Genomic DNA, 27,742 nt, shown 5'->3' on the forward strand with positions numbered 1-27,742 from the left:
GGCTATACAGAAGAATTCTAAAGATATCATGGACAGAAAAAATTACCAAAGAGGATGTCTTAAAATCCATTGGCAAAGCTAAACATCTTGTGCAAATAATCAAGAAACGAAAAACATCATATCTTGGCCACATCAGGAGAAACAGCAAATACCAACTTCTACAAACTATTTTGGTAATAAGAATTGATGGCAAAGGAACTACAGGAAGAAAAAGAATATCATGGTTTGACAACATCAAGACGTGAACAGGAAAGAGCAGTGCACAACTGCTCAGATTAGCACAAGAGTGCAGTTTGTTCGCCAAGATGGTTGCTGACCTTCGATAGAAGATAGCACAATAACAAGAAGAATTATGAATATAAAAAGTTAGGAGTCAATCAAGTGCTTTGACACTAAAATTTAAAAAAATTCAATAAGTGGATTAATCGATTTGGCTTGTGAATGGCTCATATACCCTCAAGGGGTGTACAGGATATGATAGTACTACATGAAAAATTTACATTACTAACTTCCTATCTACAATTTTCCTTGAAATCAGTTCGTTAAATGTCAAGACTCCAATATCATCGGGTCTTATATTTCTGTCTTCTACGGCACATTTTTGCTGTATCAATTGACCTATATCTTGGTCTGGGTCTTTTCCTGCCATCCTGGTAGAGAACACTTGTTTTGCTAATCTTTTTTCTCCCATTCTGCTTAAGTGACCATACCACCTGAGATTAGCTCTGCTAATACATTCCTGGATGCTGACAATATCAAGTTCTTTCCTAATATCCTTGTTTTTAATTTGATATTGCCATTGATGCCATCTGTTCGTGCCCCTAATTTTTTTCAGGACTCTCATATCTGCAGTCTCTAGTCGTTGGTCAAGTGTTTTACTTCTGACCCAGCTCTCAGATTCATAAGTTAAAATTGGTTTAAACACTGTCTTGTATACAGAATCTTGTAGCTTAGTGTTTTAGCTAATTTCTCTCTTATTCCATATAAATTTATTCAGTTGACTTCCTACCATACCAGCATTGTTGATTCTGTTGTCTATTTCGATATTTAACTTATCATCTTCACTAAAAATTTTGCCTAAAGTAGCTGAAATGTTTTACTTGTTCTATAAGTTCTCCATTCACAATGCAGTTGATATTTTCAATGTTTCTGCCTATTTTCATTGTCTTTGTCTTTTTAATGCTGACCTTCATATCTATTACAACAGTTATTCATTTAGTCAGGGAATCTTGCAGACTTGTAGTGGATTATTTTAGAAGTATAACATCATCCTCTTAAAGCAAAGAGCTGACATTAACATTGCCAATTTTGATATCAGGTTTAATACAACTTTCCTTCATAATGTGATCCATATAGATAATGAATAACAGAGGGGTTAATGTACATCCTTGTCTGACACCAGATTTAACATGAAACCATCTTCCTGTACTTCCTTCAATTCTAACTGCTGACTTACAACTCAAATAAAGACTAAGTATAGCTTGATATAATACCCCGTTCACACCATATAACTGCAGCGTATTGAATAGCTTCTCTCTTGGTACCTTGTCATATGCCTTTTCCAGATCAACAAAACTTAAATACAGATCTTAGTTATATTCCCATGATTTCTCAACTATTTGTCGTAAAGTGAAGATCTGATCCTGACAGCCTCTATTTGGCCTGAATCCAGCTTGTTCTTCACCAAGCTTCTCTTCCACAATCCTTCTCAACCATTTCTAGTATACTAGCATAAATCTTACCAGGCACACTCAGTAGGGAAATACCTCTGTAATTCTCACATTCAGTTTTATTTCCCTTTATATATATGGGTACTATGAGAGCTCTTCTACAATCATCTGGAATTCGTCCCTCTGTCTCGAGTATTTACTCGAGATATAATTGATATCTTGAGTAATCAATGTTGCAAGATATTTGAAGGAGGTGGCACTTTTAAATTTCAGGTTATCAATTGTAAAATAGACATTTTTCCTTGATTGTGATTTTTGCATATATTTAAATATTCAGTTTTATCCTGGTTGGTTTATAATCCTAGTTTTTCAGCAGCAGTTTTGAGTTTTCTAAATGTTCTAATGTCTTTAGCATCTTCTCCAACACGTCATACAGTATATCATCTGCATATCCTGATTCCTGTTTTGCTTTGTTTTACAATTTCTCGAATACATATTTTTTTTAATGCTAAATTAAAAAGGATGGGTCGAAAGAGCATCTCTTTGCTTCAATCCTGTCTTAATGTTAAAAAGTTCAGGTCTTATTTCATTAGCTAATACCATGCTTTGGCTTTTTGTAGTACAAAATTTGATTAAACGTGTTATATTATGAGGTATTCCTAGTTCATCTAATGTTCCCCAAAGACCTTCTGTATGAATGCTATCATATGCTTTTTCTAAAGTCTACAAATAAAATATGGACCTGCAGATTATATTCCAAATTTTTTTTCTAGTATCTGTAAATGTAAACATTTGGTCAACTGTCGATCTATTTCTTCGGAATCCTGTTTGATATTCACCAATATTTTCATCATAAAGTGAGATTCTTTTTTAGTATAAGATAAAATTTTGTATCCTGCTGACAGCGATATTTCCCTGTAATTTTCACATTCATTTTTGTTTCCCTTTTTATGTATTGGAATGATTAGCAGATTCATTCCATTCTGCAAGTATATGAGTAGTTAATTCGCTATCCCCATATTTGCTTTATGCTTTATACTTTACTGTACTTCAGCTAATGAAGGACTAAATATTTCTGACTGATAAGTATTCTGCTTGAACACAGTAGGTTCATCACGATTTATGAGTTTTTTAAAATACTCTCCACTTGTTTGCTATTTCATCTCTAGTGGCTAGTAGTATTTGTCCATTGCTATTGTTGATTACTGTTGTTTTCATATGTGGGCATGTTTGTTGGTTTTTAGTTTCATGGAAAAATTTTCTTGATTAATCTCAATTGATTTGTATGTGCTGAAAAATATTTACTATTTGTTTTAATCTTAAGAATGGCACTAATTAGAAAATGGTCACTATGATACTGAGCTCATCTGAAGCTCTGAATATTCTGAATGCAATTCCTATGTCTTTTATTGATTATGATATGATCTATTTGATTGAAATATATGACCATCAGGAAATTTCCATGTTTGTGTATATTCTTCCTCATAAACATAGTGCTGCATGTTATTAAATTTCTGGATGTGGCCAGATTAATTAATCTTTCTTCATTAATATTTGTCTCTTCATGAAGGCTTTAGTTTCCAATAATTTTTGTATATATTTCTTCATTTCCAATTTTTCCATTGAAATCACCTAATAAAATGATTATATCCTGCTGGGGAATTTTTTCTAGGATTAATTAATTTTTGTTTTCCTTTTATGTACTGGAATGATTAGCGATTCATTCCATTTTTCATAGACTTCATCTTTTATTCTGAAATCTGCTCCACTTTGATTATTTTTAAAACTTTCTTAAATATTTATCTTTTAAATATAATATAATCATTTTTAATAATATTCATGTTCAAAACTAAATGGTGATCACATTCTATTTCAAAATCCACTATAAACACTTGTGTCCTGAACCAGCATGCAGATATCACTATTAGCAATATCACAGTCCATGAGACATGTCTTTTGTTTTCTTTCTGTGGTATTTTTTGTGCATCTTTATATTGGTACATGGTGTTAGTGATGGCCAATCCATGTCCTGGACAGAAATCCAGCAAGTACTTAGTTATTATTAGCTGTGATCGTTCTCTAAATTTTTCCAAAAATTTCTGTTTGTTTCATTTCCTACCCCAAGTAGGAAATGAATACCAGACATACCAATTTCTCCTTTATCTTTTTTAGTTGACTTCTTGATTGACTTACAAAAATTCTTTTTTATGGGCCAAATAAGGTAGAACTTTCTTTGGGGCCCATAGACACAATTTCTCATTATCCAATTTCCCATTTTGAGTTTGCTCACATCAGTCTACTTGAAATGCGATTTAGGATGATTATCCTTATGTTTAGTGTTGATATATATACCATCTTGTAGTTATTTAGAAGAATCTCATGTTATCTTATTTGTTTAATTGTTATTCAATGTGGTACTTCTCTCATTCTTCTGCCATTTCCATTTTTTTTATCTGAGCTTTCAGTTTTTGCCTTATTTCTTCAATGAAACCAGTGGGGTATCTTTCAGTTAAATTTGTTTAACTGAATGATACCCCAACTGGTATGACATGTTATCTTGTACCATCATGGTCTTTTGGTTTAAGTCAATAAAGAATACGGTTTGGTTCACTAAACCCCAAATACCAGCCCATCCTTTTTCATTCAGTATTCAGTATCATTTCCACTAACAAGGTGTACCACAAGAAAGGTGAGGATTGGATATTTTAATCAGATGCTCTGCTCATTTCTCCACATTAAGCTATGTGGAGGTCTCCCTCCAGTTATCTTGCTTTGGCCCATAGCCAAGTAATTTGGCTTCATGTTAATCCCTTGGCAGGGTGTTAATTTTATCTATACATTTATAATTTTACCTATAATAGTTTGCTGTCTGTCAGTTGTAAATTAATTTTTTTTTTGGTTTTGTGGAGTGAAAATTCCTCAATTATCAGGAATCCCCTGTCATCTGTATATGAGATTGGCTGACATGTCTTCATAGTAATGAATCTGGTATAACCACATTATAAACCACAATGAATATAATTATTTATTCATTCAACTAGTTTCTTGCACAATTTTGCATATTTCATCACAAATAAAATTAATTTTCCATTAGAAAACATAAGGACAGAGTGATTTTTTAATACATAAGCTTCGAATGTTGTTACATGATAGAGCAACTTGCATTGTAACATCACTTTCTTTCTTTCATCGTTAATGTGTGCTGTATAACTTCTGTCCTAGTCAGTTTTCTAATTTTTAGGTCTTTTATGTATGTTGATAACAGTTAGTTTAGGATAGGGCCTTTATTATAGTATGTTGGACATTGTGTCATTTCAGAAGCTTCTTTAAATTTACAAAATAGCTATTCAATACATGACATTTTTTGTTAGTTCCCAAATCAGCTAATACTTAGTGGTATATTAAGCCTGGCCCGATTTATATGATCTTTTTTTCTCAACTTTCTCTCTCTTTTTTTTTTTTAATCCAGATTTCTGATGGACATCTGATCTAACACAGTGCATGCATAGAAAAGTTTGTTACATAACCTGGCTTCCTGGCTTTTTTCCTGCATGTAGTATGCATTGGACAAACAGGATGATTGGGAGAAATTTATATCACGGAACATATTAAGAATATTGAGGGAAAAGAGAGCACATAAATCAGGCCTGGCTTATGCTATTACTGCTAAGCAAAAGCATTTGGTAACCTAACAAAAATGTTGTATATTGAATTTAATAGCTATATTCACAAAATGACACTGTCCAACACAACACAATAAAAATCAAGGTCTTATACTAAACCATGGTCAGCATACAATAAAAGTCATATATCGCAGATTAATACATGTATTATGTCACAACACAATTTCCTCTATCAGCTCAACAACAGTTCCATTAACTTCAGTTTATTTTTAAAAAAATCGTTTTGGGTTAATGTTTTTAAATAGATTGCGAATCTAGTTCAGTGATATTATGTGGTGTGGTTATATTAGATTCATTACTATGGATAACAGAAACCACAGAAGCTTGATTGCATTAACTTGTCTCAGTTGAAAACACTTTATAAATGTTTGTGTCCTTGACAGGATTCAAACATGTATCTTTCCCACCAAAGGGCATCATTATTACTGACCCCATATATAACTGCTGAGACCCCATATATAAAAAGTAACCATTTTAATTTTTTATTTATTTTATTTAATTTAATTTTTCAGCCTATCTTGGAATGTGGAGCTGTGGAACTCCTTTGTGGATTAACACAAAGAGAAGAATCTGCTTTAAGACTCAATGGTGTTTGGGCTTTAATGAATATGGCTTTTCAGGCTGACCAGAAGATAAAATCTCAGATACTTGGAACACTGGGTACAGATCAGATATTTCATCTTTTATCTGACCCTGATGTAAACGTTCTAATGAAAACGCTTGGCTTATTAAGGAACCTGCTATCTACAAAAACTGTGAGTCAATTAATACTGTTTATCTTTTGAGAGATAATGTCATTCTTCAGACTAAAATATTAAATTTATTCAAATGTTTACATTTTAAGTCATAAATAAGTTTTTCATACATTTATTTTGAAAATTTATTTGTGCGCTAGTGGAATTAAATGAAGAGTGCATTCCAACACAGATGAAAGATTATGATTTTCGACAACAAAAAAAAAAGCTTGTTTTATTAATTTCCTGAAACTTCTGTAGCTGATATCTTTTGTTTTTAATGCTTTACTCATAGAACGTTTTTAAGAAAGAAACTTTTTTTTAACTTATTAAAGTAGTTTAGTAACAGATATATGTGATTCATTCTGATATTTGTACTATGTACTCATTAAATCAGGTAATACGTGCTGTATTTCATTTTCGATTCTGAAATTTTAAATAAATTTGGCTTTTCTTGTTATTTAGCACATAGATCACATTATGAGCCTTCATGGGAAGCAGATAATGCAGGCTGTTATCCTTACTCTTGAGGGTGATCATACAGCTGAAGTGAAAGAACAAGCTCTCTGTATACTAGCCAATGTTGCTGATGGTGATTATGCTAAAAATTTTATTATGTCTAATGAAGATGTCTTAAAGAAACTAACTACTTATATGGTAAGTAAAATAGTTTCTTTGATACATTATTAACACTCTAATAGTATTTTATATAATAAATGGTACATATTTTAATAGTGCTAAAATGAAAATTTAAAATATTAAGACATTTTTAAAATCTAAATTTAATTTTCAGTGCGGTCACTGACACATGATATTCTCTAGCCACTTGATATTCACAGAGATGACTATTTTATAGTAGTATACTAGATCACCAGTTAGATATGTTTCAGTTAATTTATCATCATCATCAAATTCCTGCCATGTACTCTCAAGGGGTGTACAGGATATGATAGTACTACATGAAAAATTTACATCATTACTAACTTCTTATCAACAATTTTCCTCCAAATCAGTCTGCTACCCGTCAAAACTCCAATATTATCAGGTCTTATATTTCTATCTTCTAAGGCACTTTTTACTGTATCAATCCACCTATATCTTGGTCTGGGTCTTTTTTCTGCCAACCTAGTAGAGAACACTTGTTTTACTAATCTTTTTTCTCCTATTCTGCTTAAATGACCATACCACCTGAGATTAGCTCTGCTAATGCATTCGTGGATGCTGACAATGTCAAGTTCTTTCCTAATATCCTCGTTTTTAGTATGATATTGCCATTGATGCCATTTGTTCATGCCAATAATCTTTCTCAGGATGCTCATATCTGCTGTCTCTAGTCTTTGGTCAAGTGTTTTACTTCTAACCCAGTTCTCAGATCCATAAGTTAAAATTGGTTTGAACACTGTTTTGTATACAGCTAATTTAGTATTTTCACTAATTTCTCTCGTATATTCCATATAAATGTATTCAGTTGACTTCCTACCATACCAGCTTTGTTGATTCTGTTGTCTATTTCCATATTTAATTTACCATCTTCACTAAAAATCTTCCCTAAGTAGCTGAAATGTTTTACTTGTTCTGTAGGTTCTCCATTCACAATACAGTTGATATTTTCAATGTTTGTGCCTATTTTCATTGTCTTTGTCTTGTTATTGCTGACCTTCATACCATATCTAATACAACAGTTATTCGCTTGAATAGGCTTATGTGTTCATCAGACATTTTTGAAATGGATTTCACGGTTTAATATGAACACAGATGATTAAGAAAATAACTATTTATTAACTTAAAAGCTAATATTTCGCTGGTATTATATCCAGCATCTTCAGAGCACACAACACAAAGTTTGTTACAAATGCAAAACAACCACAATCCGGTGTAATAGTGGGGCTAGTAAAAGTAATTACTTTTACACCGGATTGTGGTTGTTTTGCATTTGTAATAAACTTCGTGTTGTGTGCTCTGAAGATGCTTTTAAGTTAATAAATAGTTATTTTCTTAATCATCTGTATTCATACCAAACCGTGAAATCTATTTAAAAAAAAAAAAAAAACAGTTATTCATTTAGTCAGGGAATCTTGCAGACTTGTAGCGATTTATTTAGAAGTATAACATCATCCGAATAAAGCAAAAAGCTGACATTAACATATCCAATTTTGATATCAGGTTTAATACAACTTTCCTTCATAATGTCATTCATATAGATAATGAATAACAGAGAGGTTAATGCACATCCTTGTCTGTCACCAGATTTAACATTAAACCACCTTTCTGTTCTTCAATTCTAACTGCTGACTTACAACTCAAATAAAGACAAAGTATAGCTTGATATAATGCCCCGTTCACACCATATAACTGTAGAGTATTGAATAGATTCTCTCTTGGCACCTTGTCATATTTCTTTTCCAGATCTACAAAACTTAAATACAGGTTTTTGTTATATTCCATGATTTCTCAACTATGTGTCGTAAAGTGAAAATCAGATCCTGATAGCCTTTATTTGGCCTGAATCCAGCTTGTTCTTCGCCAAGCTTTTTTTCCACAATTCTTCTCAACCATTTCTCAAGTATACTTGCATAGATCTTGCCAGGAACACTCAGTAGGAAAATACCTCTGTAATTCTCGCATTCAGTTTTATTTCCCTTTTTTATATATGGGTACTATGAGAGCTCTACTCCAATCATCTGGAATTCATCCCTCTGTCTATGGAGGTATGACTTTTATACCTCCATACTTCAGCATTTCTGGTCGAGTATCATCTACTCCTGCTGCCTTTCCACATTTCAGGCTTTTGATGACTTTTTCTACTTCAAGTATGGATATCTATTCATGACTGCATGCCTAGTCAGTGTTTTCTACCATTGTGTTGTAGACACTGCTTGTTTCATTTAGCAATTTTTCGAAGCAATTACTCCATACTTCAAAGATATCTTTTTCTCCTGTTTTCATGTCACATTTATAATCTCTAATTCCTTTTACAGCACTCTTTCCTCCATTTCTGAGCTTCTTCAACAACCTCCAGAATATTTTGCCACCTTCTTGATATTTATTTTCTATGTTCTTACCAAAGTCTTCCCATGACTTTTAGTTAGTTTTACACAGTGTTTAGTTTTCTTACATTTGTCTCTGTATTCTCTACGAGCACAAGCTGACTTATTTGGCAGGAACTTTTGATATACTTTCTTCTTTTCTTTCGCTGCATCTAACTTCCTGTGTCCACCATGGAGTTCTGATTTTTCAAACCTTACAGACAACCTCACCACATGCCTCTTTGGTTGAATCAATCAATGTTTTCTTCAGGGCTTGCCACTGATCTCCAAGGTTTGGTTCCTGTTCTCAAACTCTTTCAGTCTACAGTTCACACCTGAGAGCTGCTCAGCTTTTATTCGCTTTAAACTTTCTTACATGTTCTTCTTTTCAATATGAAATTCAATTTTATTCTGCTCAAGACTAAATGATCACTTTCATAATTATTTCTAATTAATATTCTAATTCAAATTTCTAATTAATTTATTATTAGCTTGTTATTTAGTGTGTTTTCGTTATTTAGTTAAAATAATCCTTTTTTTTTTTTACTGTGTACTTAATGAAGATATTTAAGGCACTTCAGAATTTATGTTAACATTTAAAAATCATGAAAGAAATTTATTGGAATATGGTTCCAGTCAAAGTATTATTTTTGCTATATCATTTTATTATTATTATTATTGCTACTAATTATTTGTTATTGTATCTTAGTAGTGTAATCTAGTTTAACAGAAATCAAATCAAACATATTGAAAAATTCTGCTACCATTATTAGTAGTACGATAGCTATGTTTATCCTCACTCTTATAGTCTTGATCACTACACAAACATACATTCACATTCAAAAAAGTTTTGTTCGAACTAAATATAATTTTTACTCATTTTTTTTTTTTTTTCTTTTACAGATGCACTCTAATGTAAAATTACAAATTGCAGCTACATTTTGCATTTCAAATTTAATCTGGAAAGAAGATGAAGGTAAAATCGTAATTCATAGTATATTGAATTATTCTTTACCATAATGGGCTTTGGCTAAAGAAAAATTATAAGCACAAAAGTTTATGCTGTTGATGCACAATTTTATAACTTTATTGCAGAGTGACTTCAAAATAATCTACAATGTTTCCTGATAATAGTTTTAAATTAAGATTAGCTGTGATATGATTTTTCATTGCTTCAGTCAGTTATTTTTATTAATATTATTAATAATCGTGATTGATCCTATCTCCACAATAGATTAATCCTCATAGCATATTAGCACCATGGATGGTCTAGGGGTCAGATGATTTGGTATCTCTGCTCTAAAGATCACAGCAATTTTTACCCACACTTTAGTTCTCTGATAAATAGGATAATGAGAATTATCTAATGCCAAAGACTTTCATTAACAAACACTTCGAACACTACATATTCGTGATATTTAACACAGGTAATGTTCACAGTATTAATAATTTTCATGTATGTACCTCAAACAGAGGTACTGTTTGAGGTACATACATGAAATTACTACAAATTACTACACATTGATTTCATGGTTGTGTTGAAAAAAGCACCACGGTTTAACATGTTTAATAAATGTTTAACACATTTAGATATATGAGGTTTTGTACATCTATCATTCAAATGAGTTCCACTGCATAATGAGATAGATACTGTCAAATGAATTGCCTCAGTCTTATGTTTAGCATTCTCACTGCTGTGTGATATTGACAAGTGATTATTTAGAGATTGTAGTAATCTGAAAGTACCCCTTAAGCGACGCGCAGCCACATCGCCCTACAGTTGCTAGAAGTGGACGAGGGCTACCGTGTCAAGGGCGGGTGCGGTTAAAGAAGTGAGCCCAGCAAGTGGAGAGAATGTTGCGAGTGGGAATGTTGAATGTTGGAAGCATGACTGGAAGAGGAAGAGAGGTGGCAGACATGATGAGGAAGAGGAAGTTGGACATTTTATGCGTGCAGGAGACAAGGTGGAAGGGGGAAAAGGCGAAGGAATTTATACCCATCTCCAGGAAGGAGATAGATATAAATTGTTCTACTCTGGTGCAAATAAAGAGGGAAAAAAATGGTGTTGGAATTGTGGTGTGTGTGGCAGAATGAAGGGCGAAGTACTGGAAGTGAGTAGGAGGAACGACAGGATAATGCAAATGAAACTGGGTTTGGAGAAGAGTAACTGGTCGTCTTATGTATGCACCCCCACAAGTTGGCTGTACAGCAGAAGAGAAAGATGAATTCTGGAATGTGCTAGATGAAGAAATGAAGGAACTGGAAGAAAATGAGATGGTGATTGTCGGAGGAGACTTGAGCGGACACATAGGGAGACAGAATAGTAGGGACTGTGAAAGGGTGCATGGTTGCCATGGAGTGGGAATGATGAACCAGGAAGGAGAGAGGATTTTGGACTTTGCAGTAGCCTTTGATCTGGCAATTGTGAACTTCTTTTTCTGTAAGAGGGAAAAGCATTTGATAACATGTAGAAGCGGCAACAGCAGTTCACAGATTGACTACATTTTGACTAGAAGAAAACATCTTAAGGCAGTAACAAATTGTAAGGTAATCCCAACAGATCAAGTGGTGCAACAACACCAGCTGCTGTGCACAGACTTTAAAATAAAGTCGAAAATAAGAACCTTTGGAAGCCATGGGAGGAAGACAATTAAGTGGGTTTTGCTTAAAAGAAGAGCGTGTGAGGAATCATTTTAGAGAGAAGGTGTTAGAGAGTATTTCAGATGGACTAGAAAGTGTACAAGATTGGTGGAGACATAATTCAAAAGCAATTCTAAGCTGTGCAATTGAGGTGCTTGGTGAAACATCTGGAAAGATTAGAGAGCACAAGGAAGGTTGGTGGTGGAATAATAATGCACAAGAAGCAGTGACGGCTAAGAGGAAAGCAAAGCAGAAGTGGGATGAGTCAATAGTTGAAGAGGACAGAGAGAAAAAGCAAGAAGCCAAGAGAGTTGTTGCACAGGCAAAGGTCATGGCATATCAAGACCTTTATGATCAATTAGAAAAAAGGAAGGACAGAGAAAGATTTATCGATTGGCAAAATGTAGAAATAAGGCATCAAAGGACATCGTACATGTGAGGCAGATCAAAGACTCTGGAGGAAGGGTATTAAGGAGGGATGTGGATATAAGAAAAAGATGGAGAATATACTTTGAAGGGCTTTTGAATGAAGAAAATGCAAGGACTCACAGAGAAGATGGGGAGCCTTATGAGGGGATGGTGCAGAACATTAGTAGAGTGGAAGTGAAGAAGGCCATAAAGAGGATGAAGAGTGAAAATCAGTGGGGCCTGACAGCATCCCAGTGGAGGCATGGAAAGAAGTGGGGGAAGAGGGGATCCACAAGACTGTAAGAATTACAGAGGAATAAAGTTGATTTCCACACAATGAAAATCCTAGAGAGGGTTCTTGATAGAAGACTGAGGAAGGAGGTGGAGATTGCAAAGGAGCAATTTGGCTTCATGCCTGGTCGATCGATGACAGATGCTATCTTTAGGTTATGGCAGATGATGGCCAAGTTTCGAGAGAAGCAACAGGAGCTACATCTGGTATTTATTGATCTGGAGAAAGTGTATGATAGAGTGCAAAGGCAAGAAGTCTGGAGGTGTCTGAGGGAGAAGAAGGTACTGGAGAAATATGTCAGGCTAGTGCAGGAGATGTACAGAAATATGAAGACGAGTTCTGACCTGCCTGGGAGAGACAGAAGGTTTTCCAGTGACAGTTGGCTTGAATCAAGGGTCAACATTAAGTCCGTTCCTTTTTAATATTGTGATGGAGGTGGTGACGGAGGAGGTGAGAGAAGACGTGCCTTGGACTGTTCTATGTGCAGAATCAAGAGAAGTGGCAGCTGAACTGGAAAGTACTGGAAGAGAGAGAGGTGAGACTTAGCAGAAGTAAAACAGAGTATATGTGTTACAAAGTGGATGGCAGCCAGGAGACAGATCTGGAGCTGGAAGGAAATGTCATCAGGAAGATCAGTGACTTTAGATACTTAGGTTCAACAATGAAAGAGGATGGTGAGGCTGAAAAGGAAGTGGGATGAAGGAACTGGAGAGAGAGATGTCTGGAGTGCTATACGATAAGAGGGTGCCGAGCAATCTAAAAGGCAAAATCTACCAGACAGTAGTGAGACTAGCTATGACGTACGCTATGGAAACTGTGACCCTGAGGAAAAATAACATCAGCAGGATGGAGATAGCAGAGATGAGAATGCCTAGGTGGATGTGGGGTGTGACCAGAAAGAATCGTCTGAGAAATGACTATGTAAGAGGAATAGTGAAAGTTACGAACTTAGGAGCAAAGATGCAGGAGGCAAGTTTGAGATGGTTTGGTCATGTGATGAGGAGGGAGGAAGAGCATGTGAGAAAGAAAGGTCATGCAGATAGATGTGCAGGGGGGGGGGGGGGAGCATGGGCAGCCAAAGAAGAGATGATGGAGGAGGACTTGAGGATAAAGAACTTGGATGTGGCTACAGCCCAAGACAGGAGATTGTGGAGGAGACTCACTACAAACAGCGACCCTGCTTAAGTGGGAAAAGCTGCAGAAGAAGTAATCTGAAAGTGTAGGAGATCAAAGCTAGCTAACTTTGAGGAGATCCACATATCCTTTTAACTATCCAGCTGGCCATGATGTGCTTTTATGTCAACCATAACATGGATGCAAAGCATCCATTAAAATTGTAATCCCATTGATATTCCACTGAAATAATGTGAAGTGTAAGATGGTTGATATATTTCATCTACATGGACATTTGACTGGTTAAGGAATATGAAAAACCAACCTATTAGGTTGGTTTTTCACATTCTTTAGGTACCTACATGAATGCAGAACAAATGAGGATGAGCTGGCTAGCCCATTCTGTGTTGACTTAAACCAAACGGTAGTGATGATATAACAAGATAAAATGTCATACCAGCTGGAGCATCAGATACCCCCCCCACACACACACATTTTTTCATCAGAGAAATAGGACGATAACAGTTTAAAAAAAAATCAGATACCAAAACATACTCACTCATTATCAGAATTCAACATAGCCAATGTCAGCAAAAAAGAAGTGGTGCTTAAGGGTCAAAGCTGTATAACTAAGAGGAGACCTCCACATAGCCTTTAAATGTGGAGAACCAACCAGGGCTTCTGACCTAATGTCCAATCTCACCTTCTCGTGGTGCACCCTGTTGGGCATCTACCTGGATACTGAACGAACGAGGATGAGCTGACAGTTTGGGATTTAGCTGACCAAATTGTATTCTTATTGGCTTAAACCAAAATACAAAATGATGGTACACCATGACAGAATTTCATGACAGCTGGGGCGTTGCCCAGTTAAACATGCCCCCCCCCCCCTGGTTGTTTTTGCCAGGGAACCAGGGCACACTGCGAAAAGGCAGCTACCGGAAGAAATCCTAAAACACACCCCAACTCAACATCCCCAGGGATAAAGATCAGTACTATCAACATAAGAAGCATGAATGGTAAAGAAATGGAGCTAGCTGAGGAATTAGATAAGTACCAGATTGACATAATAGGGGTGACTGAAACAAAAAAGACAAAAACTGGTGATATTTTTTTGAGCAATAAATACAAAATGTTATATTCAGGAAATCACAATCAAGGAAAAAAAGGAGTGGATTGATACGGTACAATGTGCCTTAGACGATAGAAATATAAGATCTGATAACGATAATATTGGAGTCTTGACAAGTAATAGCCTGAATTATAGGAAAATTGTAGATAGGAAGTTAGTAATGATGTAAATTTTTCATGTAGTACTATCATATCCTGTACACTCCTTGAGGGTACATGGCAGGAATTTGATGATGATGATGATTACCTGACATTTGACCTCCATATTAAAGCCATCATCTGGAGACACACACACGCACACACAAAGAAACAAATTACATAAATCCATGCATGCTAAAATATCACTGTTTGGTCAACCACTACATGAAAACTAGTCCTTTTTTATTATATTATTCTCTAATAAAAAATGCTAGAAACTTTTAGCATTATTATTAGTGGCCTAATGAATAACAAAAATTAGGACTGAGGTTATTGTCAGATTATTGTCTAGAGTTCCTGGAGTAATTAGTGTACCAATATTCTTAATTCATGACCTGTTTGAAATAAGTCATGAATCAAATGTGTACCATTCATATTTCTGAGATTTTTTGGCCATCATTGCTTTTAAGAATAAGAGGATTAATTAGAATTTTACTAGCTTCTTTAAATTTACATTCATAGGTTTTTGGTATTCAGAGTACTGACTGGGGCTTCTGACCTAATGTCCAATCTTCACCTTCACATAATGCATCTGGTTAGTAGGTATCCACTGGATACTACATGAATGAGGATGAACTGACAATTTGGGACTTAGCCGACCAAACTGTACTCTCTATTGGCTTAAGTCACAAATAATATGATGATGCAACATGAGATTTTATGCTGGCTGCAGTGCCACTCGATTAGACGATGTCCTCGCTGTTTTCACCAGGACGAGCAGTGAAACGTCATCTGCTGGAACAAATTCAAGCTCAACATCTAGAAGAAGAAGAAACTTAACATCTAAAAGATATTAAGCTTCTTCGTCTAAAAGAAATGAAAATGGCAGCCATCAGTATAAGGAGTATAAATGGAAAGGAAATAGATCTTGCAGAAGAACTGGAAATGTACCATATGGACATAATTGGCATCACTGAAACCAAGAAGACAAAAACAGGTGAGATCTTATAAAGAATCTGTATAGGATATTAAATTCAGGCAATAATAAAGGAAAGAAAGGAGTAGCAAATTTGGTCAACATCAATCAGTACCAAACATGAATATAAAATTCATGATTGGAAGCCAATTTCAGGCAGAGTTATGAGGGCAAACTTCAAAATGGGGAAGTGGACAATGAAACTTATTTGTGCCTATGGTCCCACAGAAAGTTTTCCTAAGGAAGAAGTGGAGGATTTTTTTGATCACTAAAGCAAGAAGCTGACATTAAAAAAAAATAATAATAAAAAAAAAGGGAAAAAAAAAGGAAAAAATGATACTTGTTGGAGATCTAAACAGCAGAGTAGGAAATGAATCCCACCAAACATATAGAAATGTTTTGGAAAAATTTGGAGAAAAGGGCAAGACTAATTATTATAATGGTCTGGATTTCTGCTCAGGATATGGATTAGTCATTACTAACACCATGTTCACAAACAATGTGCACAAGTTCAAGTGGAGAGAAGACAAAAAAATTAGAAAAGCCTCATTGACTGTTGATATTGATATCTTCATGCTGGTTCAGGATGCAAGAGTGTACAGAGGATTTGAAATTGGAAGTGACCATCACTTAGTTTTAAGTAGGATAAAACTGAAGATCACATTGAAAAGAACAGTATGTAAAAAGAATTAAATTTGAGCATATTTTACAGGTATGCTGTATACTCAACTATACAAACATTATTTGAAGAAAGAATGAAAATGTTCGAAAACAAAAACCAAACCTTGGATTCTCAGTGGCAAATTCTGAAGAAAACATTGAGTGATTCAGCTCGGAAGACATGTGGTGAAGTTGTCTGCAAAGATAGAAAAATAAGAATGCCATGGTGGAAAATGAAGTTAAATAAGCAGTTGGGAAAGGGGGGGCTGAAAAGTTCTGATAAACACTAGAACAAAAAAAAAAAAAAAAAAAAAGCAGCAGCTGATATAAAGAACATAGATATGTTCTTTCTTGTGGTTATATTGCTTTAATATCATTTTTGTTCTAGGTGTTTATTGTTATTTTATATTATACTGTTACTTTTCATCCCCCCACCCCATCATACTGAAAATTCATAGCAAATAAATCAGCTGAAGAATACAGAGAAAAATGTAGGAGAGCTAAGCTGTGTGTGAAAGTACCTAAACAAAAGTTATGGGAAGACTTCAGTAAGAATATAAAAAGTAAGTATCAGGAAGGTGACAAAATGTTTTGGAGGCTTATAAATTGAAGAAAGAATACTGTAAAAGGAATCAAAGATGATAAAGGTGACATGAAATCTGAAGATCAGAATATGCTAGTTGTATGGAGTAATTACTTTGAAAGACTGTTAAATGAAATAAGCAGTGACAGAACTGTAGTAGAAAATTTTCAAGAGAAATGCAAACAGGAGTATATATCAATACTCGAGGTAGAAAATCTGTCAAAAACTTGGAATGTGGAAAGGCAACTGGAGTAGACATTTGATCAGAAATGCCAAATATGGAGTTATAAAACTTCTGCAGTGTCTACACTGCATAATTCAGAGGGCCTAGTCAGAAGATCGAATTCTAGGTCTCATAGTTCCCATCTATAAAAAAGAGAATAAAGCTGAATCTGAGAATTAGAGAGGAATTTCCCTACTGAGTGTTAGGTAAGATTTCTGCAATCATACTTGAAAAGAGTATGAGAAGAATTATGGAAGAGAAACTGGGAAAAGAACAATCTGGATTCAGGCCAACTAGAAGTTGCTAGGATCAGAATTTCACTTTACAACAAATAGTTGAGAAATCATGGGAATATGACAAAGATCCATATTTAAGGTCTAGTACATAGGTTGCCAAACTTTTTCAGGCCACCGCCCACTTTGCAAGACATAAATTTTATAACCCCCCCCCCCATTATAACATTCACAAAATAAAATTGTTGGCAAAGCACACAAAAAATAATGAAACCTATTCCTAAATCACTGGTATTTATAGATTTGAAATCTAGCTCGAATCGACTTGTTTGCGATACCATTGTACTCGTGCTTTGAACAAGTCACTGCAAGCACCCATATTCCTATCAAAACATGCTGAACTGAGTGAATTACCTACGTAATAGTTGACCGACATACTACTAGTTGAGACTCGTCTGCTGCGTGGATACATCTATTTCTATCTGACATTGTAAATTTCCAAATGATTAAATAATTGAAATAGAAAATTGATAAAAAAAATTGATCCTGTAAGACGGGCATAAGATGAATTAAAATGCAATATTTAAATTTTAAATGATTATCTAATCACAAAATCACGAAAATAATTAATTTTTAAATATATATTATTAATTTCTTCTATAAAGAGCCACCGACCCCTAGATCGCCTGAACTCCCCCAAATGCTTCTCATCCCACCCCCCAGAAGGCTTCAGCACCCACTGGGGGGGGGGTACCACCCACTTTGGGAGCCTATGGCCTAGTAGATCTTCAAAGGCATATGATAAGGTGTCCAGGGAAAATCTTTTCAAAACACTGCAGTTGCATGGGATAAATGGAACATTATACAGACCAATACATAGTCTTTAAGTTATGAGCAGTTAGAATTGAAGGGAATGCAAGAAGATCATTTGATCAATTGTACAAGATCTTACACCTGATTGTACAATCAGGTGTAAGACAAGTATGAACATTATCTCCACTCTTATTCATCATCTATATAGATCGCATTATGAAAGAAGGTGGCATTAAACCTGATATTAGATTTAGAAATACCAAACTTAGCTCTTTGCTTTATTCAGATGATGATGTACTCCTAAGCACATCCAGTGTAAGTCTCCAGGATTCTCTAACTACACTGGTGTCCAAAACCTAAGAATGAACCCTATTTCTGAAGATTACAACAGCAAATTCAGAATCAGGTTGCGGTAATTTGTGTAACTGACATTTTCGAGTAGAAAGCAGGTACACATTCAAATTTTCAAATTGCACACAAAGGGGCCACGTGGTAACACTCATAGGATAAAAGCCAAAAGACTGCACTAAGAGAATTGGAAAGGAAGCTCTTTTCATGAAGGAATAAAGTTAGATGTCTTGTGATGTCTCAAAGAAATCATCTAGATGAATTCATGTGGGGAAACATTATTGGAAAGCGTCAAGAAGACTGCAGAATTACTGATATTGCAAGAGGGTTTAAGAATCTCATGTAGTGTTGCATCCAGGCTCTGGACAGCATTTCAAACCAATGAAATGTGTTCCAGATGTTTACTAAGAGCTCACCTTTACTCTTCCACAGAGTGTGAAGAAAGAATTTTGGTTATAACAGCAAAATATAATCGATACACAATGGCAGGCCAGCTTGCAAATCGGCTCCATCAAGCACAGGTACACAGATATCTCGACAAATTGTGGCAGGCCTGTAACCTTGCATCCCTTTATTCATAGCTCATTATAGAGACATTTTCAGTAGTGTTGTTTCCATAAAAATTGGACAGGACACCAATGGGCTAATGTACTCTTTACAGATGAGTCGTTTGGTTCTTTCCTCCGATTCCAGACGACACTTGATCTGACGTGAAAGTGTTACTGCTTACCATCATGAGAATGTTCTTGAAAGGGGGATAGATACAGTGGTTCTGGGGGTGTGTGGGGAGACATTATGCTTAATGGACACACCAAGCTACAAGTTCTTGAAAGGGGACTATGGCTGGTGAACAATATTTCAACTAATTTCTTCAATATCACGTTCGATTGTTTCATGGTGCTGTAGGCAAAGAATTCATTTTTATGAATGACAAATGCCACATCTTACACGAGCAATGGAGATACTTCTGGAGATGTGAGACATGCATCACAGTTTGAGATGGACATTCAATGCTGAAATTCTCTCTGCATAGTTTTTTGTAGGCACTTTACATTAATTCCTTGGCTACATTTTTAAGAAATTTGTAACTTTTGCCAAAAACATATTGTATTTTTATTTCTATGAAATTTATAACACATTTTTTGTGTAAGATAATTTATTAGTACTTCGGCAATAAATTTGTTTATGTTGCTGTAGTCATGAAAATTTTTTCTTATACTGATAAAAATGTAAAAAGGTTTGTCCATTGCTTCAGATACCAGTATAGTTGAAAAATCATGGATATATATTGAAGATCTCTATTTCAGTTTTGTTGATCTTGAAAAAGCAAATAAGATATTATGCAAAAAACTGCTCAACATTAGATTTCCATGGTGTAGACCAGTGGTTCTTAACCTTTTTGAAGTCACAGGACACTTTTGATCATAAGAAAAATTTGGGGAACACCAAAAGCTTTAGGGTCATGAAGCTAACAATAAAAATATGCATGGACTTGTCTTTTATAAAAATGGAACTTATTTTAATGCGATACTTGAGTTTGTCGGCTTTTGAGATTTCAGCAATATCAGGTCTAATATGTGATATAGCTACCCTCATCTCTTTGTCTATATTAGGAAGTCTTTCATGCTTTTTAGTTTTTATATTGGTTTATATTGAGAATATAAACCAATTTTTAACCAAGTTTATATACCGAGCTCACACAAATATGTTGAAAACTAACAAAATTTCAGTGCCCTTGTGGAGAAAGCTGGGTATTCGGCTTTAACAAAAATCCAAAATTCTTCAAGAGTTGTTTCAGAGAATTTCATTTTTAAAGTATGATCTGTTGACATAGGTAACTAATTGTTCTTCTTCTTGTAGCAAAAATTCACAACTCAATCTATTAACTGTGCCAAATGGATTTTGTATCCAATCATAACTGTGCATATTTAAGGAAGGAAGGAAGGTAACTTGAAATCTTTTCTTCCAATATTGTTAAATTTTTACACATTAAAAATAATACCTATAAACGATATTCTATTGGTTTAGAAATCAACGTGCATAGCAGTCTTCAATTGTTAGGATCAGAGTAGCCAATTGCACTCAGAACTGTGTCATGTGACATCTTTCACCAGCGGAACACGTGTAACCAGTTCGCAGAACACCGGTTAAGAACCACTGGTATAGACACAGCATTACAGCATACTTATAAGCAGCAAAGTGGCAGTTAGAAATGAAGGGTATACAGGTATACAGCATTGTGCTGTCTTTCTCTTGCTTGCTTGCCTTCTCTTTCTCTCTCTCTCTCTTATTTTATTCATAATTTATATGGAAAGTAGAATTAAACAGATGTTCAAACAAGAGAGATTAAGCTTTGTTCTTTACTTTTATTGAAATGTCATTGTTATTATTTTAGTAACCTCCAAGGAGTAAACTCACTAGTGAATTATGTGTTAACCATTTTAGCTATCTAGACACAATTTTTAGTCATCATCATCATGCGTATCAAGGATTTAGGCATGGCCTGTTCTGGCCTTAGAAGTCATCGTTTAAGAGGACGTCTTGGTTTTCTTTTCCCTAATGGCTTGTACTTTAAGGCTTGTTTTGGTAATCTTTCTGTTTTCATTCTTTGAACATGTGTTTTTGTTTATATTTTTTAATTTTTTCTATTACTGGTTCTTGGTTTAATTCTTTCATAATTTCTTCATTTCTTTCTCACAATTTTTAGTGAAGATGATAAATGAAATGTGGAAAAATAAGGACGGTATGGTGGGAAGCCAATTGGATAAATTTATATGGAATAAGAGAAAAATCAGAGAAAATACCAAGCTGATAGAATACTGAATACTGCATGGTCTGACTCTCAAGAACCAATTTTAACATTATTTTGTAAAAGTTGGATTAGAAATAAAATAGGTATTAGAAATAATGGTAACCATAGATATTATTCTGAGAAAAATTAGAGGAGTGAATATATGCAATTAGTGGTAGAACCATATTAAAAATGAAGATTTCAGAAAGAACATGATATTAATGAAGAATTAAATGGTGAAGATTGCATAAACTGATCCAAAGATGAAATGATCACAGAATGAGAAATGAAAGATTAGCAAAACAATATAACATAACATTTTATTGCTGGGATTGCCTGAAAAAAAGTATAATATTGCATTTCTTTTTTTCCTTCTCCTTTTTTCTCTTAGCCTGTGTTATCATTACACTTTATAAGAAACTTCTGCAACAATTAATTTTATGCTAGCTCCATTCATTATTATGTCTCTGGTTATGCTTATTGGATGTTAGCAGATATCAATTTAAAGTTTCAGTTTATCACAAGTACTTTTTAAATGTTGTTGACTTGTAAATATTTAAGAATTGACAGTATATAATTTAGGTACTGCTTTCAGAGATAAGCTAATCTGAAGATTTGAATGTGATGAATATTCAAGCTGATAGGACTTTTGAACTATATTATTAATGTTTGGTGTTGAAGTGAGATAGTTTAGGATCAGAGTCAGGAGTGGAAATTTTAAACCTCATGTTCCAGAGACTTTGATAAAGTCCTTTTCCACATTGATGACTCATGTCGTTACACGAGACATATCACAACAACTTTCCAGCTTTTGCAGAATCAGTGCTTCACTGTGGCTTTTGTAACTACTTGCTCCACAAAGCATTTTGGTGATCCTGGTGTTCTAACTATGAGAGTTTGCTGCAAACTTTATTATTGAAAAAAAAAATTGACAGTTAAAAGCTGTATGTTGAAATAAGGAATATTGAAAATATTAGTTTATAGAGATACTGAGTGAAAAGAGCAGCAGCATATGGGTTTTGATGGGATATTATCAGATTATTTATATAAATAATAAATAGAACAAACAAAAAAAAAAAGTCCGTAGTATTGAAGATGTGATAATGGCAGACAAATTGCGACCTTTCTGTTCATTCGTACATTTATGTAGAGATTTATTTTGAAGTTCAAGGGTGTGAAAATAAACAAAACTTTTCCTCTCAATATCAGTTTCAAGAATGTCTGTAGGTTTATCTAAATAAGCATATTAAGATATCTGTTGACAAATGGAGATTATTTTGAATAATTTCATATAGCATTTTAGTGGGTGACTGTTTCAATGTCACAATGTTTTAAAGTATGCATTTTTGTAATATTCAGTTCTGTTTCTAACAATTTTTTCACATACTGTGTAATTGTGTAATTTCTCAATACCAATTTATATGGAAAGTAGAATTAAACAGATGTTCAAACAAGAGAGATTAAAGTATGCAATTTTATAATATTTGGTTCTGTTTCAAAACAATCTTTTCACATACTGTGTAATTTTGCAAAAATTTTAGGTGCCTTAGAAAGACAGAATAAGTTGAAGGATATGGGAGTCCAGCAGCTTTTGCAGCAGCTTATTACCACCAGTGATACCACCCTTTTTGATAAGTAAGTCTTGTATTTTCTCTTCTTGACAAAAAAAAAATTAGACCTTGACCTGTTAATGTGACAGAATTTTTGTCAAAATTGTACGCTTGTAGAAAGCATAATATTTTTAAATACTTACTGCTTTTTTCTTTCATTAGATGAACAAAAGTTTTCTTTATTTGACAAACTAATGAAAAGTAATTTTAATATATATGACACTTTTCTTTTTCCCTCCTCTTTAATTTTGAAAATGTATCTTTTCATTAGCTCTTGTTTATATAGCATAAATCAGTTATATAACACACACAGGGAATGAAAACTATATTATATGTTAAATGTAACATTAGCAGATTAAAAAAAAAATATTAACAGAAAAAAGAAGAGAATTTCAAAAAGAAACACATGCAGCCTTTATTGATTATGAAAAAGCCCTTGACAAAATTAGTAGACAAAATTTTTTTTTAAAATATTATAAAAAATAAATAAAAAAAATCAGCTAACGCCTTTTTATTCCCATTTATACGGGAGTAGGCGAGGCCATTTAGCCCTATCTAACTTTTGGAGACTGAGTGGGCAGTTCAATCTCCACTGGTACCCAATCAGAGACAGATGGCCCAAGGCTATCACTAATTAAGCGGTGCGCAGTGAAGAGAGACGGCTCAAATGTGCCGCCATCTCGTGGTACCTAACCCTAACACAAGATATTTAATGTCTGAAATAATGTGGGTTCTACGGTCGATTTTCTTGAGTTTACAGGACGAAAAACCCGAGTTTCCGGGAGGAAAAACCTGCTTGCCCGTGCCAGAGATCGACTAACTCGGGAACCGGTCGAAAAAAGGCTTAGAAAAATTTCCTCTAGTCGCCGACTAGACTCGAAACCAAGACTTCCTTCGTGCGGCCTAGCGCGGTGGTGTGCAAACGCCACATCCACTGAGCTACACAGGCTTATTTTTAAATATTAACCAATTTAAATATACCAAAACAACTTTTACAATCCATTCAAGAAATATATACAGGAAATAAAATAGCAGTTAAATTAGAACACATCTCAGAATAGAAAGATATATCAGGAGGAGTACCTCTGCTTTTCAATATATATAGGGTGATTCGGAACTCTTGGGTCAAACTTTAAGGGGTGATAGAACACACCTAAACAAGCACTTTTCATCATACAATGCACGGTCCGAACTCAAGTGGTGAAGTGCTAGAGGCCGCTTTCCAGTGAACACTTATAAGCGCTAGTTTTTGCAGCCGTTATTTCTACTGTGGAGTGCAAAAAGGATGGATTCTTTCACAAATCAGGAGAAGGCTGACATGCATTTCATTTACAGAGCTGCGGACAGGAATGCGAGGGAAGCCCAAAGACTGTACCGAGAGTGCTTTCCGACCAGACGTGTGGCTGGTCATAAAACCTTTCAGCGATTGCACTGGTATCTGTGTAAAATGGGCTCCTTTGTCAGTAGCATGCAGGATACAGGGCATGCAAGGACGCCACGTGTTACAGAGGAAATTCTACCGTAGAGTTGCAGATTGTCCCGAATGTAGCACGTAAGCAATTTCCCATGCCGTACGTGTGCCCCAATCGATGGTGTGGTGAGTTCTGCGAGACAAACAATTGCACCCCTACCATGCACAGAGGGGTGTATGCCTTGACACCTGCAGATTACGTGCCTTGTGTGGATTTTGCACAGTGGTTCCTGCAGCAGACTGCAGTGCAGCCAAACTTTGATGCACATGTCTTATTCACTGACAAATGCACCTTTACACTTCAGGGCATTGTTAATACTCACAGTTATCATGTGTGGGTGAGCAGAAATCCACACGCCACATGTCCACATTCGTACCAGTGTCGTTTCTCCATAAATGTTTGGTATGGAATCCTACATGACCATTTGATTGGCCCATACCTTCTGCCAGCACGACTGAATTGGAGAACGTACCTCGTATTTTTACAAGCGGTCTTGCCAGAATTACTGAACCTTGTTCCAGCAAACATTCAAACATGTATGTGGTTCCAACACGACAGAGAACCACCCCATTTCAGCGTGGATGTGTGGAACGTCTTGGATGCAACATTTCCAGGACGATGGATTGGTCGAGGTGGTCCAATTGCTTGGCTGCCACGATTGCCTGATCACTCACATATCTGGACTTTTTCCTATGGGGCCATATGAAAAGCCTGATCTACGATAGCCCCATCGATTCCAATGAGGACCTTATTGCCTGGATTTCTATTGCCACTGTATGCAAAATGCCTGGTGTTTTCGCCAATGTACGCCAATCACTATGTCGAAGGTGTGAAGCCTACATTAATGTTGCCGGTCACTTTTTTGAGCAGTTTCTGTAATTTGTTCAATAAAATTCTTTAATTTATGTTCTGTAATTTCTGCAATTGTTTCAAATCTCCTCTGTCATTCTTGTGTTTCTTCATTTCCTGACACAATAGTTGCTAACCCCTAGCGCTTCATCGCTTGAGTTCGGACCATGCATTGTATGACGAAAAGTGCTTGTTTAGGCGTGTTCTATCACCCCTTAAAATTTGGTCCAAGAGTTCTGAATCACCCTGTATATAAAATTATAACAATCTGGAAACAGTATAACCCATTTGGTAAACAAATAACCCCACAACTGAAGATATGCACTACTATTTGCAGATCATCAAATAGTATTAGCTACATCAGAAGATGATTTACAAAGATCATTGAATGATATCTCAAAACAAAATAATATGACAATATCTAAAGAAAAAAAAAACAAAAAATTGCATTCAAATGAGAAAACCCATCATCATCATCATCATCATCAAATTCCTGCCATGTACCCTCAAGGGGTGTACAGGATATGACAGTACTACATGAAAAAATTACATCATTACTAACTTCCTATCTACAATTTTCCTCCAAATCAGTCTGTTACTTGTCAAGACTCCAACATTATCAGATCTTATATTTCTATCTTCTAAGGCACTTTTTACTGTATCAATCCACCTATATCTTGGTCTTCCTCTGGGTCGTTTCCCTGCCAACCTGGCAGAGAACACTTGTTTTGCTAATATTTCCTCTCCCATTCTATTTAAGTGACCATACCATCTGAGATTAGCTCTGCTAACGCATTCCTGGATGCTGACAATGTCAAGTTCTTTCCTAATATCCTCATTTTTAATATGATATTGCCATTGATGCCATCTGTTCATGCCTCTAATCTTTCTCAGGACCCTCATATCTGCGGTCTCTAGTCTTTGGTCAAGTGTTTTACTTCTGACCCAGCTCTCAGATCCACAAGTTAAAATTGGTTTGAACACAGTCTTGTATACAGCTAATTTAGTGTTCCGACTAATTTCTTTCTTATTCCATAAGAATTTATTCAATTGACTTCCCACGATACCAGCTTTGCTGATTCTGTTGTCTGTTTCTATATTTAGTTTACCATCTTCAGTAAAAATTGTGCCTAAGTAGCTGAAATGTTTTACTTGTTCCACAGGTTCTCCATTCACAACACAGTTGACATTTTCAATGATTCTGCCTATTTTCATTGTCTTTGTCTTTTTATTGCTGACCTTCATACCATATCTATTACAACAGCTATTCAATTTAGTCAGAGAATCTTGCAGACTTGTAGCGGATTTATTTAGAAGTATAACATCATCCGCATAAAGCAAACAGCTCACATTAACATCTCCAATTTTGATATCAGGTTTATACCACATTCCTTCATAATGTGATCCATATAGATTATGAATAACAGAGGGGATAATGTACATCCTTGTCTCACACCAGATTTAACATTAAACCATCTTCCTGTACTTCCTTCAATTCTAACTGCTGACTCACAACTCAAATAAAGACTAAGTATTGCTTGATATAATGCCCCATTGACACCATATAACTGCAGCGTATTGAATAGCTTCTCTCTTGGCACCTTGTCATATGCCTTTTCCAAATCGACAAAACTTAAATACAGATCTTTGTTATATTCCCATGCTTTCTCGACTATTTGTCGTAAAGTGAAGATCTGATCCTGACAGCCTCTATTTGGCCTGAATCCAGCTTGTTCTTCACCAAGCCTTTCTTTCACAACTCCTCTCAACAGTTTCTCAAGTATACTTGCATAGATCTTGCCAGGAACACTCAGTAGGGAAATACCTCTATAATTCTCACATTCAGTTTTATTTCCCTTTTTATATATGGGTACTATGAGAGCTCTACTCCAATCATCGGGAATTCGTCCCTCTGTCCAGGCTTTCTGAACTATGCAGTGCAGCCACTGTAAGACTCTTATACCACCATACTTCAGCATTTCTGGTCGAATATCATCTACTCCTGCTGCCTTTCCACATTTCAAGCCTTTGATGGCTTTTTCTACTTCAAGTATGGATATGTATTCCTGACTGCATGCCTGGTCAGTGTTTTTTATCACTGTGCTGTCATCACTGCTTGTTTCATTTAGCAGTTTTTCAAAGTAATTACTTCATACTTCAAGGATATCTTTTTCTCCTGTTTTCATTTCACCTTTATCATCTCTAATTCCTTTTACAGCACTCTTTCCTCCATTCCTAAGCTTCTTCAACAACCTCCAGAATATTTTGCCACCTTCTTGATATTTATTTTCTATATTCTTGCCAAAGTCCTCCCATGACTTTTGTTTAGCTAGTTTTACACACTGTTTA

The 27,742-nt window shown here is 35.1% G+C and overlaps 1 protein-coding gene across 3 annotated transcripts in view; it reads left to right on the plus strand.

The window, feature by feature from the left end:
* Nucleotides 1-27,742, plus strand: part of LOC150109475 (armadillo repeat-containing protein 8-like) — a 235,349-nt gene that overhangs the window by 192,520 nt on the left and 15,087 nt on the right. For all 3 annotated transcript variants that reach the window (XM_090408488.1, XM_090408504.1, XM_090408496.1), the window contains 4 exons: nucleotides 5,866-6,108; nucleotides 6,553-6,744; nucleotides 10,017-10,089; nucleotides 23,004-23,097. In XM_090408488.1, the coding sequence (XP_090264614.1) occupies nucleotides 5,866-6,108; nucleotides 6,553-6,744; nucleotides 10,017-10,089; nucleotides 23,004-23,097 (602 nt within the window). The remainder of the gene's footprint in view (nucleotides 1-5,865; nucleotides 6,109-6,552; nucleotides 6,745-10,016; nucleotides 10,090-23,003; nucleotides 23,098-27,742) is intronic.

Source organism: Typopeltis vanoorti, chromosome 2, assembly GCF_054136105.1.
Source record: "Typopeltis vanoorti isolate ZY-2024b chromosome 2, IOZ_Tvanoo_1.0, whole genome shotgun sequence".
In the NCBI taxonomy this organism is placed as follows: Eukaryota; Metazoa; Arthropoda; class Arachnida; order Uropygi; family Thelyphonidae; genus Typopeltis; species Typopeltis vanoorti.